Source organism: Nycticebus coucang, chromosome 15 (genome assembly GCF_027406575.1).
Source record: "Nycticebus coucang isolate mNycCou1 chromosome 15, mNycCou1.pri, whole genome shotgun sequence".
Taxonomy (NCBI): domain Eukaryota; kingdom Metazoa; phylum Chordata; class Mammalia; order Primates; family Lorisidae; genus Nycticebus; species Nycticebus coucang.
This window is the reverse complement of record NC_069794.1, coordinates 14742486-14756886: the sequence shown is the minus strand read 5'-3', so window position 1 is coordinate 14756886 and position 14401 is coordinate 14742486. Positions and strand designations below refer to the sequence as shown.

Below are 14401 nucleotides of genomic sequence, written 5' to 3'. Positions count from 1 at the left end.
TGTGGCTGGAGCAGATCCAGCCTAGGCACAGTCCTGGCTGTCCATACAGAACTACTGATAAGGGAGGGAAGCCCCAACGTGGATTCTATTAATAAATACTTACAGAGCAACGTTTTTGTGTCACTTTGCATTGGGACACTTCACTGTTTAAAAAGTACTTTTATATTTCCCCCAAAATCTGTTTTTCATGATGGTAGGAATTATTACCCGCATTTTGCAGATGAAAAAGTTTGATCTCAGAAACTTAACCTACTCGATGTTGTATGACACGGAAATTTGGCAGAAGAAAGGCTTGGAAGCTGATTCTTAGAACAGAGTACTTTCCATCATTCCAGAAAGTTTTGTTGACTGATAGAAGAAATGCAAAAGGCCTGAGACAGTGCTATCAATAGAAATAGAATGAGAGCTACATAGATAATTCTGAATTTTCCAGTGATAAAAAACGAAGCAGGCGAGACTCATTTTAATGATATTTGCCCTGATGTATAAAAAATTATCATTTCACCATGTAATCAATATTAATAAAGATATTTTCATTTTTTCTCATAGTAGGTGTTTGAATTAGAGCACATCTCAATTGGAATGCTACATTTTCATTGTAAATACTTGATCTGTATTTAGATTTCATAAAATTTGCGATTGAAAAGGTAGATTCATATACTCGGATTGGTCTCCTCATACTTGAAAGGTTTTCAGTAACTGAATCAAGGGTCAGTTTTTAAGTTAAATTTAGATCAACTAAGAATAACTAGAAATGTAAAATTTAGGTCCTCAGAGCAGTAGGCATGATTCAGGTGGTCTGTAGCCACCTGTAGCTGGCCGCCCTGTATTGGACAGCGTGGCCCCAGCATACCCCTTCCTCCCAGGAACTTGCCATATTCAATTATGTCTGTGTGTTGGCAGGTTTCAATCCTGCCCCTTAGCGACCACATTCAAATGTGGCCTTCCCACCCTCCCCCGCCTTTGTCCATCTCCTTTGGTGACCCCACGCTAGCCTGATTCAAGTTGGCTCTCTCTTCCTCTTTGCTACGGCCACCTGCCTGTTCCCTCTCCTTGTGTCCAGCCAAGGGCGGCCGTGTCTTTGACAGCAGTAGCTATAAAGCTTGTAGGATGGGAACAGAGAACAACCGGGGCAAAGAGTGGGTTCAGGAGAGGGTGGGAGAGTGATATGTTTATGGGTGCTACAAGGCACACCCCTTTTCTTGCCTGGATTCCTTTGACTTGTAAGTGATTCTGGTCATCAAAAGGTTGGGCTTCATCTTCTAGACAAATACCACACAATCTCACTAATCAATTTGAAATGTTCTTGCAACTAAAATATGATAAGCATGTGAGCTAACACACCCGTTGATTAGCTCCTTGTACCTATTTCACAATTTAGACCTATATTCAAAGCATCGTGTTGTACACAAAACACAATTTTTATCAGTCAATTAAAAGAAATACATACTTTGTTTTGTACAAGGCAAGTTTACCTTGATACAGTCAGACGATCTAAATTCTGGTGGGATTTTCATAGTAAGTAGAAATGAGAATCTGTTTGGGGGGTGGGGGTGGGAAATGCCCCTTTAATCTAAAAATACTACATATAAGCAGAAGCATATACTATTCACTGGATCACATTGAAAGCACGGTTCTTGTGTGGTTTTCAGGCATATCTGAGGCATTATTCATGCCATCCATGCAGAAATGCTTACATTTTCCTGCTTTTTTCCTACATGTGGAGCCTGGGGAGAGACTCCACTACCTTCAAGGAAGAGCATTATCCATCTTTGCTATCTTGTAACCCACGTTGGGGCCTGATGCATAGGACTCAGGGACTCTTTATAATATTTTGCAAATACAAAGTAAGTTCAGGCCATCATTGAAACCCCCATCCTGGTGCCTGATCTCAATGGCACAGGCAGGAATGTTTCCTGGTCCCTCACCCTTTGTTCTCCCCAGGGAGTAGAGATGGGGGTGGAGGGAATGGAGATACAGGTCCAGGCTGGTCTAGGAAACCTGACCCAGAGTGGATCTGGTTATTAAACTCATCTTCTTAAGCTCCCTAACTTAAGCTAGTTGATGTTAGCTGCGGGGAACACATTGCTGCCAAACAGACATGCCGGAGCCTGCCTGGATCCCTCAAATATTTTATAATTGAAGTGTGAGCTCTGTGTCACAGCTTTCAAAGTTGCCGGTTTCCTTAAATTATAACTCACACAAGCACTTTTACTACGTGAAAGAATTGTTGGGATGAAGTAGTTATTACCCACCTGCTAAAGAAAGTCCCTTGATCAGAGAGGCTTCAGACCCCATTGCAGCTTCCCCTTTGTCCCAGGCTCATCAGACACTGCCCCCAAGGACAGCCCTCATGCAAGGAAGCCTATCTGGCAGGATTTGTGCAAAGTCAATTGAACTTGACTGATTTGGGGGGTACACATTTTGGGGGAACACTCGAAAACCCCTTAAAAATGATTGCTCTCTGAACTTATTTGGTATGTGCCAATTTTAAACAATTGATTTCTTGTTTTCATTAAATTCTTCTTAGCTATAAACTCTCTAGAAGGACATCAAGGCTGAGCAAGTATTAAGGTAGCAGATGGCGTATACATGAAGTACTTTACGGAAATGATCAACTCTGGACTTTAGCCTTGTCTTCATGCTTGAAAAATTAAAATCAATTGAAGATGCTTAGCTCAAAAATCTGAACTCTAACTGTATTCATGTTGTAGACATGTCTTAACACCAGCATTCCATGTAATGGAGCATTTTTAGGTGACTCAGTTAAAAACTAAACTGAACTAAACTACAGCTAATTTCCATTCATTTAGTTATCAGTTAAATCAGTCAGTCAGTATTTCTTGACAATCTAATATAAGCCACAGACAAAAGTACTAGGAATAATAGAAATGAAAGCTACCAGGATTAGTTCTTACCCTTGAGAGAGCTTTCAGCATAAAGGGGACAACTAGCATTAAGCGGGTAATAATGGTAGAGGATGCAGGAAGGTATCTGAAAATGAATAGAAGGAGGCTCTTACCTCTCCACCTCTAAGTTCAAATCCCTCAAATCCCACTGAGAGGATGAAAAGAACCAGGAGCCCACACTTCCTCCCAAATGATAATATCTTTTTTACATAGGAGAGACACATCACAAATAATTGTTTATAGTATCCCTAACAATAAAATCAATAGCCTAAATGTGAAAATAATTGGAAGCCACAGTTCTAACACACTGTTTTGGCGATTAAGCACATTAGATTGAATTGTTTCAGAAGGCCTAATTATTGTGTCTCCCACACTCATCTGTTTGAGTCATTCCTGACTTTTGGACTGCTGCCTAGATCCTTCTGCAGCACGGTTTCAGTTTCGTATTCTTTTTCTTTTTTTCCTTAATGCATAACTTTTCTCATTATACTCAATGCCCAGAGCTCTGAACTGCACTTTTGCAAATTCTAGATAAGAGTTAAATAGTTTGTTGGAGCGCGGATGCCATTGAGTTTGGGTGTCAGCTGACATTTGACTTCTATTTTGCAGGTTCATGATTTAAAAGTGCCTGTGTGAAGTCACTTTTGCTGGAAACTGCAGCCTCGGAGCTCTTTTTGTGTTCCCATCTTGTTTTTCTGTCAACTACACTTTACCCTGACCCTATGAGCGGATGAAGATACCTCAGTCGTCTGACTTTGCCAATTGCTTGATTAAAGAATTTTAAAAGGGGGAAGAAAAAAATTCTGCTAAAATATGAACATCTGAGTGGCTTATTTTGCAGCATTGTCAATAGCTGTAAGTGTCAGAACTAATATTCTCCCAAGGAGTGCCATGATATTGAAGTCACTTTATTAAAAACAGTTATATCTGCAAAACAGTCAAGAGACTTGGACATTTAAAGCCAGAGATGACACTGAGCATGCTTTTATTGCGGCCCGCCGTCTTCAAGTGGGACAAAGTGATTGATGAGTGACCACCTGCCGATAAACCCTCTCTTCACTCTGCTCCCTGGGTTGGACTTCGTTAAGCAATTTTATTGCTTTATCTTCAGACTTACATGTGGGAGTTTTCACAACAGTAGTTTTGGAATCATTCGATCTTGGGTTGATTCCATCATTCAACAGAAACTTACAGTCCAAACTACTTTATCACCATGGCTTTGAACGTTGCCCCAGTCAGAGATACCAAATGGCTGACATTGGAAGTCTGTAGGCAGTTTCAAAGAGGAACCTGCTCACGCTCCGATGAAGAATGCAAATTTGCTCATCCCCCTAAAAGTTGCCAGGTTGAAAATGGAAGAGTAATTGCCTGCTTTGATTCCTTAAAGGTAAGAGCATGCGTTTTATGTGTCATTTCAATGCCACTTTGGACTTTCAAACAGAAAGCTTGCCCTTGCTCTTTGACCCGAGGTTTAAAAATCACTTTTAAGTTCTGTTTTCTTGTTTGTGGTAACTGTTGAAAGACTTCCCCTCAAATTTTTTCTTACCAGGCATATATAAATTTTTTACATATCCATGTTTAAATTAAAAATACATGATGATGTATTTCTGGTCTGGGATGACATTCATGTACCCATGAGTTTTAAATCAAAGTCTGGCTTGTGACAACTGAAGATAAATATTTTATTAACATTTGATCTTCGAGAGGTTATGGAAAGGTGAAGAAATTGAATGTGTCACTTTCATGTGCCAGTTATCTGGACTCACTTCTTGGGGAATTTTCTGCTCTTGTGGCTTTCTTTCTTGACCAAGTACTTCCTAAAACGCCTCTTTTGAAAATTGGTCATGGCTAACAGAAATTTTGAAGTACACATTCAGTACTTGGTCCTCAAGAACCTATTTCATGGGAGTTTTATAACAAAAGAAATGGGTGTGATTCAGAAACACACATGGAGAGCTGACTTTGTGACCAGGAAAATACAGCACATCAGCAAATAACTATAATCCAGGAAGAAAGAGACAGTGTCTTGAGGGAGGAACAGAGAGAGAAAATGATGTTTTTGGAGGCCACAGCACCTGAGCCGTGTACTGAGTTGAGTAGAGTTTGGACTTGAAGAAATGAGAGAATTTAATGAAGTATCTGTTAAGTGGTATGATTTAACCCATAATGGTTTGGGGAGGTTAGCCTAAGATTTTTTTTTTTAGATTCGCTGTCTAATATATATATATATATTTTTATTGTTTTAGGTTAATTTGACGGTACAAAGAATTAGGTTATGATGTTTGCATTTGTTAGGTACAGTTCCTCTTATAATTATGTCCCATCCCCAAGAGGTTTGCTATACACCCTAATATTGTGCCATTAAGTGGGAACATATCCATCCCCCTCATCCCTCCCCTCTTCCTGATCCCTGGTTCCCCCACCCCCCACCTTGACTTGATTTGAGTTTTTCTCTTATGTGGGTGTGAATTAGATCATCCACTGGCTTTATATTAGTATTGAGTACATTGGATTCTTGCTTTTCCATTCTTGTGGTACTTTACTGAGAATGTGTTCAAACTCCATCAAAGTTAATACAAATGATGTAAAGTTTCTATCTTTTTCATGGCTGAATAGTATTCCACAATATACAAATACCACAGTTTGTTAATCCATTCCTGGGTTAGTGGGCATTTAGGTCGTTTCCATCTTTTGGAGATTGTAAATTGAGCTTTGATAAACAATCTAGTTGTATCCCCAATTTTTGATGTTATGAATCCCAGATTGTCCAGGGCAGTCTTGTAGTCATAATCTGGTTTTCAATAGTGATAAATAAGTAATAATGAGCATTAAAAAGAGCTTAATAGTTACATCTCTGCAAGACTTCAATACATTTACAGTTAACAAAATTGTTTATCAATGCTCTTGATATATAATTTGAGAAATTATAGTGCTGTGAGTTTATAAAATAGCAACCTTATCCTATGCTTAGGTATTGAAGGGAATGGATATGTCCTTTGAGAGAATGTCATCTTAAGTAAAAAAATTTGTCTTCTAAGACTCTTAAGTCAAATTCATCACTCTTATAAAGACAAGACTTTGAACTATATATTTAAGCATTTCTTAAAGGGAAAATGTGTCAATATACTCAAAGCAGAAAAATACATTTCTAGCACAACAAAAGTCATTTAAGAGTAAAATTTTGAAAAATTAGACCTGTTACCTACATCAATAGCCACCCCTATTTTATTTCTTTTTATCATAAAATGTTTATTAGACTTGATTTTAACTTTAAAATGTGAATCATGTTGCCTAAGATGGAAATGGACAGATAAATCACAATTCATAAAAAAGCAGTACATTTCTAGATCAATATTTATTTTGGTCAAAAAAGTAAACCAATTCTGTTTTTGCCTCTATGATTATCATCTTAGAAACACTTACTATAAAAAGCAGTGTGGATTTAAAACTAGATCAGAAGAGCTTCAAGTTAGAAAAACAGGTCAGAGATGAGAAATTAATTTTCCAGGTCACTCCCCACTCCTTCACTTTATTAATCCAAGCCTTCCCTGGTTGGATATTGAATATTAAATATCACCATTTTTTGCAAGTTTCTTAAACCTTTATATTCTTTAAATTAGGTAAATATGGGGAAAATATTCCCAACCTGATAAGGCCAAGTATTTCTTGAACATCGACAGGGCAACAGTTTCCTAATGCTCATTATTCTGTACGACTCATTATTTCACTGCGGATGCCCTAGGACTGCAGGTGTTGGAGGAGTCCAGCCTAGAGTATAAAGGATAAGGAACATGTTACCATAAAAACATGAATGAAGCCGTGAGAATGTTGGACACCAAGTTAAAAGGCACTTGAAAATCATTTTCAGGAGCATCTAACAGAACGTTTTGGGGTGTTAAAGCATAGTTATAAAGAGTCTCAGGTTATCAATCCACTTTTAGAACTGTAAAATTTTAGGTTATTCAATTTGAGTGCAGTGTCATATATGGTAGGACCTCCATAGCTGACCACCTCCTCCTTGACCTAATTTTCATAGTCCAGACATGCACCACATGTGCGTATCAGTACAGTATTACTAGTTCCTTACGTTGACCACTTCCATATATTGACCAATTTATTACAATCAATTTACAGAGGTTCTACTGTATTTTTAACGTTGTCCAACTAAAAAGAATGTGAAAGGAACCCACTGACACGGGAGTAATACAGACTCCAGTCTAAATACCTGCTCAACTACTTCCCGGGCTTGGGTGGATTATTTATAATCCATTTTGTTGGATTTGTTTCCTCATCAGTAAAATGAGGATATGTACCAGGGAAATTGGCTAAACTACGCACAGTCCCTAGCACCACCTCGCTGCCAGATTCACCTTGCAAAATTGTTGTAAGGATTGCACCCTCTGACGACAGGACTGACAAATTAGAAAAATGCTCAAAAAATAGCAGCTAAAAAGAAAAGTAGTGATGGTGATAATTATGAAGCTATTTTACTTAATATATTTAAGAAAGACAGTCCTCTCAGTGGAACCAGTCTACAATAGAAAAAAGAAACAAGAGCCTGTGAGTCAGATCAGAGCTGGGAAGAATCCTGGCTGCTGGAGCATTTGGGACCAGTTATTTTACCTCCTTGATTTCAATTTCCTCTTTCTAATATTGGTATCCTAATTCCTACTTTATAAGGTAACTTCAAGGAATCCCTGGCTGATGGTATCCCATATGAACACGGTAGGAACTGGCAATGTTGGTTTCTTTCCCTTCATGATAAACTATCCCAGCATGTCATTTTGATGACAAGCTTAAAAGGAAAGAAGTGTCGGGTGGCACCTGTGGCTCAAAGGAGTAGGGCACCGGCCCCATATGCCAGAGGTGGTGGGTTCAAACCCAGCCCCGGCTAAAAACTGCAAAAAAAAAAAAAAAAAAAGAAAGAAAGAGATATCCACCTCTTAATGTGTCCCAACTCTTAAGAATCAACTGTGTGAATGATAGTACCTCAGTCATGAGAATTAATCCTGACAAAAGAAATGAGATTGGAGGCAGACATTATTTTTGTCCTTATTTATTACAAGACATTTTCTGCAAACACTGTAGGGTGTTCATTTATATACATGCCTGTGCAAGGAACTTGTGTTGGCTTATCAGTGGGGAGACCAGTCAATGTAAGTCTTTTTTGTTGTCATCACACGTTATTCGCAGATAAGCATAAAGCTTCCATAAGTATGTACTGAAACAAATTGGTAAAGAGCTTTGCTGAGGTCTTTGGAAAGAGAACTGTACATATATAAATGCATTTCTAAAAAATATTTTAGAAAATAGAGTGAGTTCTTTTGATGACATTTGTGCATTATGTACAACCTGTTACCTTGTTGCATTTTCTGTGAAATACTGGCCATCCAAGCAGCTCTGATTTTTTTTTTTTTTTTTTTGAGCTTCCAGTTTTATAATGAACAATAGACTGTGTTTAACTATTTTCCGGAAGGCCAGTTTACATTCCAGAACAGTGTGTTCCACAAGTTAGGTTAACTTGATAAAATGCAAATTATTTCAAGAGCAGTCAACTCCCTGCAGCAAAAAGGCCTTGACTAAGTTAACTCTCTGTGATCCTCGAAACATTTTCCCTCACAGTTAAGATGTTTGAGATTTTTCTTTTCAGATTCTTTCTCTCACCATTGGTAGGAATGAATCTGGACTACTTGGCAAATCGGAACATCTGGAAGAGAAAACATGAATTACCTTTACTGTTTACTGAGGCTAAAGGTTTCAATATTTACCACTTTCATCAAGTATTTATTCAAACAGCCTGAAAAATGGAAAAATTTTTAAAATCATATTGCTCATTTGGGTTAAAAAAAACTCTTAGAGTAATTGAGACAACTTTTAGAAATGTAGACGTAACCTTTCATAATAAACATTGGTTCAGAGACATTGGGATTCTTTTAACACCTAAATCAGATGATGCTTGTCCTCTGTTCCAGACCTTTCAGTGGTTTCCCATCTACCCTGAAGCTTTGCAGGCCTGGAACCCGCGGCCCTGCCTCAGGGTGGCCGCCTCCTCTTTGCTCTGCTTGGAGCATTCTTGCTGGGTTGCGTGAACAGCTTGCTTCCTCTTTTTCTTCAGGCTTCTGATCAGAAATGCCAACTTACCAGCGAAGCCTTTCTGCCGGTCTTATTTCAAATGGAAATTCCACCACTGCTGGGATCTCACTGCCTCCTCACTTTGCTTTACTATTCTCCCCCACTCCAGCATTGGATACACTAGCTACTTACTGGTGTATTGGTTTATCATCGGCTCCCTCCTCCACTCTGCTGGAGCGCACGCTCCATGTGGATATCTGTTGTGATCGCTATTGTATTTCCAGAGCTTAGAACAATGTCTCGCACATACAGAGACTCAACATTTGTTGAGTGGCATATTCAGCATGATCATCAGGAAAGTATTCAAGCCTGTCAGACAGGGCTGCTGCACTAGGGGTGCACTGCACTCTCATTGTAGTCTATGAGATCAATACACCCTGGAGTTGTGCAGTGCACAACCTGTGCAACCATGTGCTGTGGCCCCATTGTCAATATTGCAGTAGGTATCAGAGAGCTCCCTGTAGGAACTTAGAGACCTAGGTGTGACTCCAGCAGTAGAATGCCACCCTGACAACAAACTGACAAGTCAATCATTTGATTTTCTCTGCAGGTTAATTCAAGCTGCATGTGAGGTAGAAACTACTTTTTTCCTACTCTCCCGTCTTTTCTAAATTTCAAAGACATCAAAAAGTAGATTTTGCTTATTTACCTATAAGTTAGCTAATAGCAAATAAAATTCAGTCTTAGTATTTGTGGGTGACAGTTTCCCAATTAAAAGCAGTAGATGTGTATCATTTTGGACAGTGCTTCAACATATCAAGAAAAGGTATCAAAACATGTAATTGACCTTGACTTTAAGTTCACGTTCCTGAATTGCTACTGGGCTCTTAAAGAGAGGCTAATTCTTTGTAGAAATTGCTTGAATGTTTTCTAAATTATAGGTCTAATTTTTGCCTGATTTTCAAATATAATCTCAAATTTTGTATTATCGGTAGTAAATCACTGTAGCCAGATAGGTCCTCTCACTGCCGGGCACTTTTCATGCATTATTTCATTCCTTCCAATAACTCTGTTGTGATTAGCTTATTAAAATGCAAAACAAAAAAAACTAAAATAGAAGCCCCAGCAACAAACCTGTTTAGGTACTAGATATTTAAATATTTTAAAAAGAGAGAGACTACAAGAGAAAGTAGGGCACATGTTGCATTTATTTCTGTTTGCCTCTGTGTACAAACATTATACTATCACTTACTGGATCTCTAAAACAAAAATGGTTTTGTTCCAAGGTATTGGTGTGTGTGCGTGCCCATGAGATTCTGAGACGTGTAAGTGAGCTTTACACTGTGTTAAGTCCCTCACTTCATGTAAGAGAGTACAGGAAAGGTTTAAGGGTTCTTGGACCCATCCACTGTGCCTTGTCATAGCAAGTCCACTTTCCTGTCATTAGGCTTCTGCCCTGTTGGGTGAATCAACTGCTTCCCCTGTGTGCCCTCCCTGGACACTACTCAGATGTCCATGTCCCAGTTTACTGCTGGAAGTTTGTGTCCCAGTGTACAAGCCAAAGAGCTTCGGAAAGATAGGACTGTGACTTATTTTTGTGCCCCAGCCACTATTGTGGCTCACAGCAGGAATGCAGTAAACCCCCCAGAACACAGAAATTAACAAAGAACTCCTCACATCCTTTCAAGATGGACTTACTGATGATCCATGACTGCCAGACCCCCAACTTATTTACATGGCATTCAGCATTTTCTTTACCATCTCTTTTTCATTCAGCAGGTGAGGTCATCCAAGAACACCCAGTGGTGTTCCCCTACCTGGTACTTCTACTGCTCTCACCTCCCTGCCTGTTTCGCCTCTAATGCCGCCCCCTGCCTCTCCTTTTCCCCTAACTAAGCGTCTCTCTAAGACTCAGGATTGGTCTTGCCTCTTTCAGGTTGAGTCATCCGCCCTGAAAGCTGAGCTGTGTTCCTGCATTCAGCTCTGTTCTCTATGGCAATGAGTCCTGAATCTGATGTGTGTCCTTTCTCGCCACCTCGATGGCTCCAACTATCTATTGAACACCCCTCCCCATCGGAATGACCCATCGTTACCTCTAGTTCACTAAATCCACTCTTTCACCTACCCCCACTATAAGCCATCACCTCCCCCCAGAATGTCTTGTTCCTCGGGCACAAAAGCTCATCCCCACGGCCAGAACTCTTAGTCTTTTCTTTCCTTTTCTTTTTTTTAAAAAGTTCAGGTTGTAGGGAAGTATAATGTGTTTAAGGATTAATCAAAACTAAAGACCTTTACTGAGAAAAGGGCCCATACTTACAGACCATTGCAAACAATCTCACAATCTCTAGTGTTTCACACTTGGCTTCTAAAAGCTGTCTATAGATTCCCAGTTAAGAAACCCTCATCAAAGGAGAGATCTGAAACATTAAAGTGGGTACAAGAAGGCCGAAGGATCATCACAGATTCTTTCTTGGTTATTTCACAAATTTGCCTAGAGCCAATGGTAGCACCAATTCCTCCTAATATTCAGGATATTTTCTGCTAAGGAAGCAGAGACATTTAGCTTTCAAGACAAGAGGCGATCCATCGTTCCCCATCTACCGGCAGGTGGAATCAGTTTCAACGCCTTGAGGGAGAGGATTTTCAGGGGATCAAGCATCCACTTATATGTCTTACTCAGGGACAGCACCTACGTGCCAGGGGCAATGCCCCTTTGCCAGATGCCCACATTCTAGCCCCGTTTAAAATTAGGAAACTATCTGTATTTTTTGCCTAGGGCTGTCGTAACAAAGCACTGCAAACTGTGTGGCTTACAACACCAGGAATGTATTCTCTTGCAGATCTTGAGGTTTGAAGTCTATATCAAGGTGCTGAGAGTGTCATGCTCCCTCGATGAGAGCCAGGGTTGGGGGATCCTTCCTCGCCTCTTCCAACTTTGGGCGGCCCCGTGGGTGCCTTGGCTGTGGCAGCGTTGCTCTGATTCCTGCCTCCCTCTTCAGATGGCCGCCTTTCTGTGTGTCGCTCTTCATGTCACCTGTTCTCTGGGTCTGTGTCCAAATTTCTCCTTCTCCTAAGGACATGAGTTATATTATATTAGACTAGAGGTCTGGTATGACCTCATCTTAACTTAATAAATTATGCCTGCAACCACCGTATTTCCAAATTAAGTCACATTCTGAAGAACGGGGATGGGGGTTAGGATTTCAACATACGGTGTGGGGCATACAGTTCAACCCATAACAATAATATATCAACCTAGAGAACATCAGGTCTAATTCAAGTCTAATTATTGGAGTTGGCAAGAGAGGGAAGCCTTCAAAAACCCCAGAGGGTCCTGCAGAAGAAAGAATGATGATAAACTGTCATTCTATGATTGCAACATTCCTGGTTAAAATATGTGGAAATAATTTCAAATAATTCATGGAGAAAAACAGAGAAACATATTATCAGCTAAAAACTAATGGAGTACAATATCCATTTAAACTTTAATTACATTCTTTTAATAATTACATTTGCTTACACGAATTATTCCCTTCCTTTTGGGCAGTTGCTAACTTTTGTTAGTTTGTGTATGAGTTCTTAGAAAACTATTTCTCATGAAGGCTTAAGGAGAAAGAAATTTATCATGTTGGAGGAGTTGTTTACTCTCGTTTTTTCTAAAAATGGAAATAGCATTTGGTCAGTACCCATCTTCTTGAGTTCAAACTTTTGTTTTTATCTTAGGACTTTTTAAAAAGGCGATGGCATGATAGAAAGCGAAGATTTTAAAGGCAAGGCCCTGGCCTGGCAATCCTTATCTGAACCCTGGCTTTGCTGCATATAACCTTACATCATTTCATCTCTCTGGGCTTTCAGTGCCTCACTGGTAAATATTCCTTAGTTCATTTATTCATTCATCCATTCCCTCTTTAGACAAGCAAAAGGTGAAAACTGAAAAGGAACTAGCAAGGTCATATGAATGAGTAACTTGGCTATCGGTGTTGGGGAGACTGAGGGATTGCTATAAACTGCAGAAAATTCAGTGGAGAGCACATAACTGATGACAGGGGCCACTCAGTGATGACAGATGTTGCTGTCTTTGTGATAATCCAGGTGATTTTGTTGGTTTTTTTGTTTGTTTCAGATAGAGTCTCACTAGAGTGCCCTGGCATAATAGCACACAGCAAACTCAAACTCCTGGGTTCAAACGATCCTCCTGCCTCAGCTTCCCAAGTAGCTGGGACTATAGGCGCCCATCACAATACCCGGCTGATTTTCCTAGTTTTGGTAGAGACAGAGCCTTGCTCTTGTTCATGCTGGCCTTGAACTTCTGAGCTCAAGGGATCCTCCTGCCTCAGCCTCCCTGAGTGCTAGGATTACAGGTGTGAGTCATCCTGCCGGCCCATCCAGGTGATTTTTAAAAAGAACCAGGATTTAAATTTTGATGTGAAGTTTCTCAATTTCTGAATTTTGACAACTAATTAAAGTATTTTTAAACTTTAGGGACTCCAAACCAAAGATAGCTACTGGATTCAGCCAGCAGACCGCCATATTTACTCTATGAAATAAACAAACAAATTCTGACCAGGTGGTGCTACCCGCTAGGAATCTTACAGCATATACCGAGTCTTCCACCAGTAGGGATTATTGAGAGCACAGTGAATTTCTAAACTGCTCTTAATCCCCCTTGAAAGACATTATTCTCTCTGCTCTGGTGATTCACTCTCATCTGGTTTTCCCCTTTCCCCCCCCGGCTACTCCTTCTTTGTCTTCCTAAATCTTCCTCCTCTCCTGACTTGGAAATGCTGGTGTCTCCTCAGGCTCAACATCTGCTCCACATTTCCTGACACCTCCATCTTCCTCTTCTTATCACCAAGCATGTTCTTGCTTGAAAGCTTTTGAATCTGCTACCACAGGTGTCCAATCTGCAGCCCAGGGGCTGCATGCAGATTATTTGAGACCTGTTCTGCTTACGCGATATCATGAAAAGCATGCATGGACCTTTTTCTCCTTTTGCTCATCAGCTTTTGTTAGTGTTTGCATATTTAATGTGTGGCCCAAGACAACTCTTATTCTTCCAAAGTGTGGCAGAAAAGAAAAAAGATTGTGTTCGCCTCACTAGACCATCTACAAACTTGACATTCTAGATAACCTCATTCAATCCAATGACCACAGACATTTCCTACATGATGAACATTGCTTAAGTCCTATCTCAGCCTCAATTTCTCCCTTGAACCCTAGAATCATTATTTAATTGCCCACTTGACATCACTGTCTGGATATTCAGGCGACATCTCAAGTTTAATAATCCCACTAACCAACTTCTTAATTTCCCCATTAAAACTACTGTTCTCAGGGGACCCATTCTCAGTAGATGGTAGCATTCATTCAGCTGATTGGATCAAACCCCTTGAGACTCAGCCTGATGCTTCTCTTACCAT

The 14401-nt window shown here is 39.9% G+C and overlaps 1 protein-coding gene across 15 annotated transcripts in view; it reads left to right on the top strand.

The window, feature by feature from the left end:
* MBNL2 (muscleblind like splicing regulator 2) overlaps positions 1–14401 on the top strand; it is a 158572-nt gene that overhangs the window by 45531 nt on the left and 98640 nt on the right. For 9 of the 15 annotated variants that reach the window (XM_053563084.1, XM_053563099.1, XM_053563095.1 and 6 more), the window contains exon 2: positions 3519–4296. In XM_053563084.1, the coding sequence (XP_053419059.1) occupies positions 4123–4296 (174 nt within the window). In that variant the 5' untranslated portion in view covers positions 3519–4122. Of the gene's footprint in view, positions 1–3513; positions 4297–14401 lie in introns of those variants that run through there. The other 6 variants (XM_053563096.1, XM_053563092.1, XM_053563088.1 and 3 more) reach the window with 2 other exon arrangements.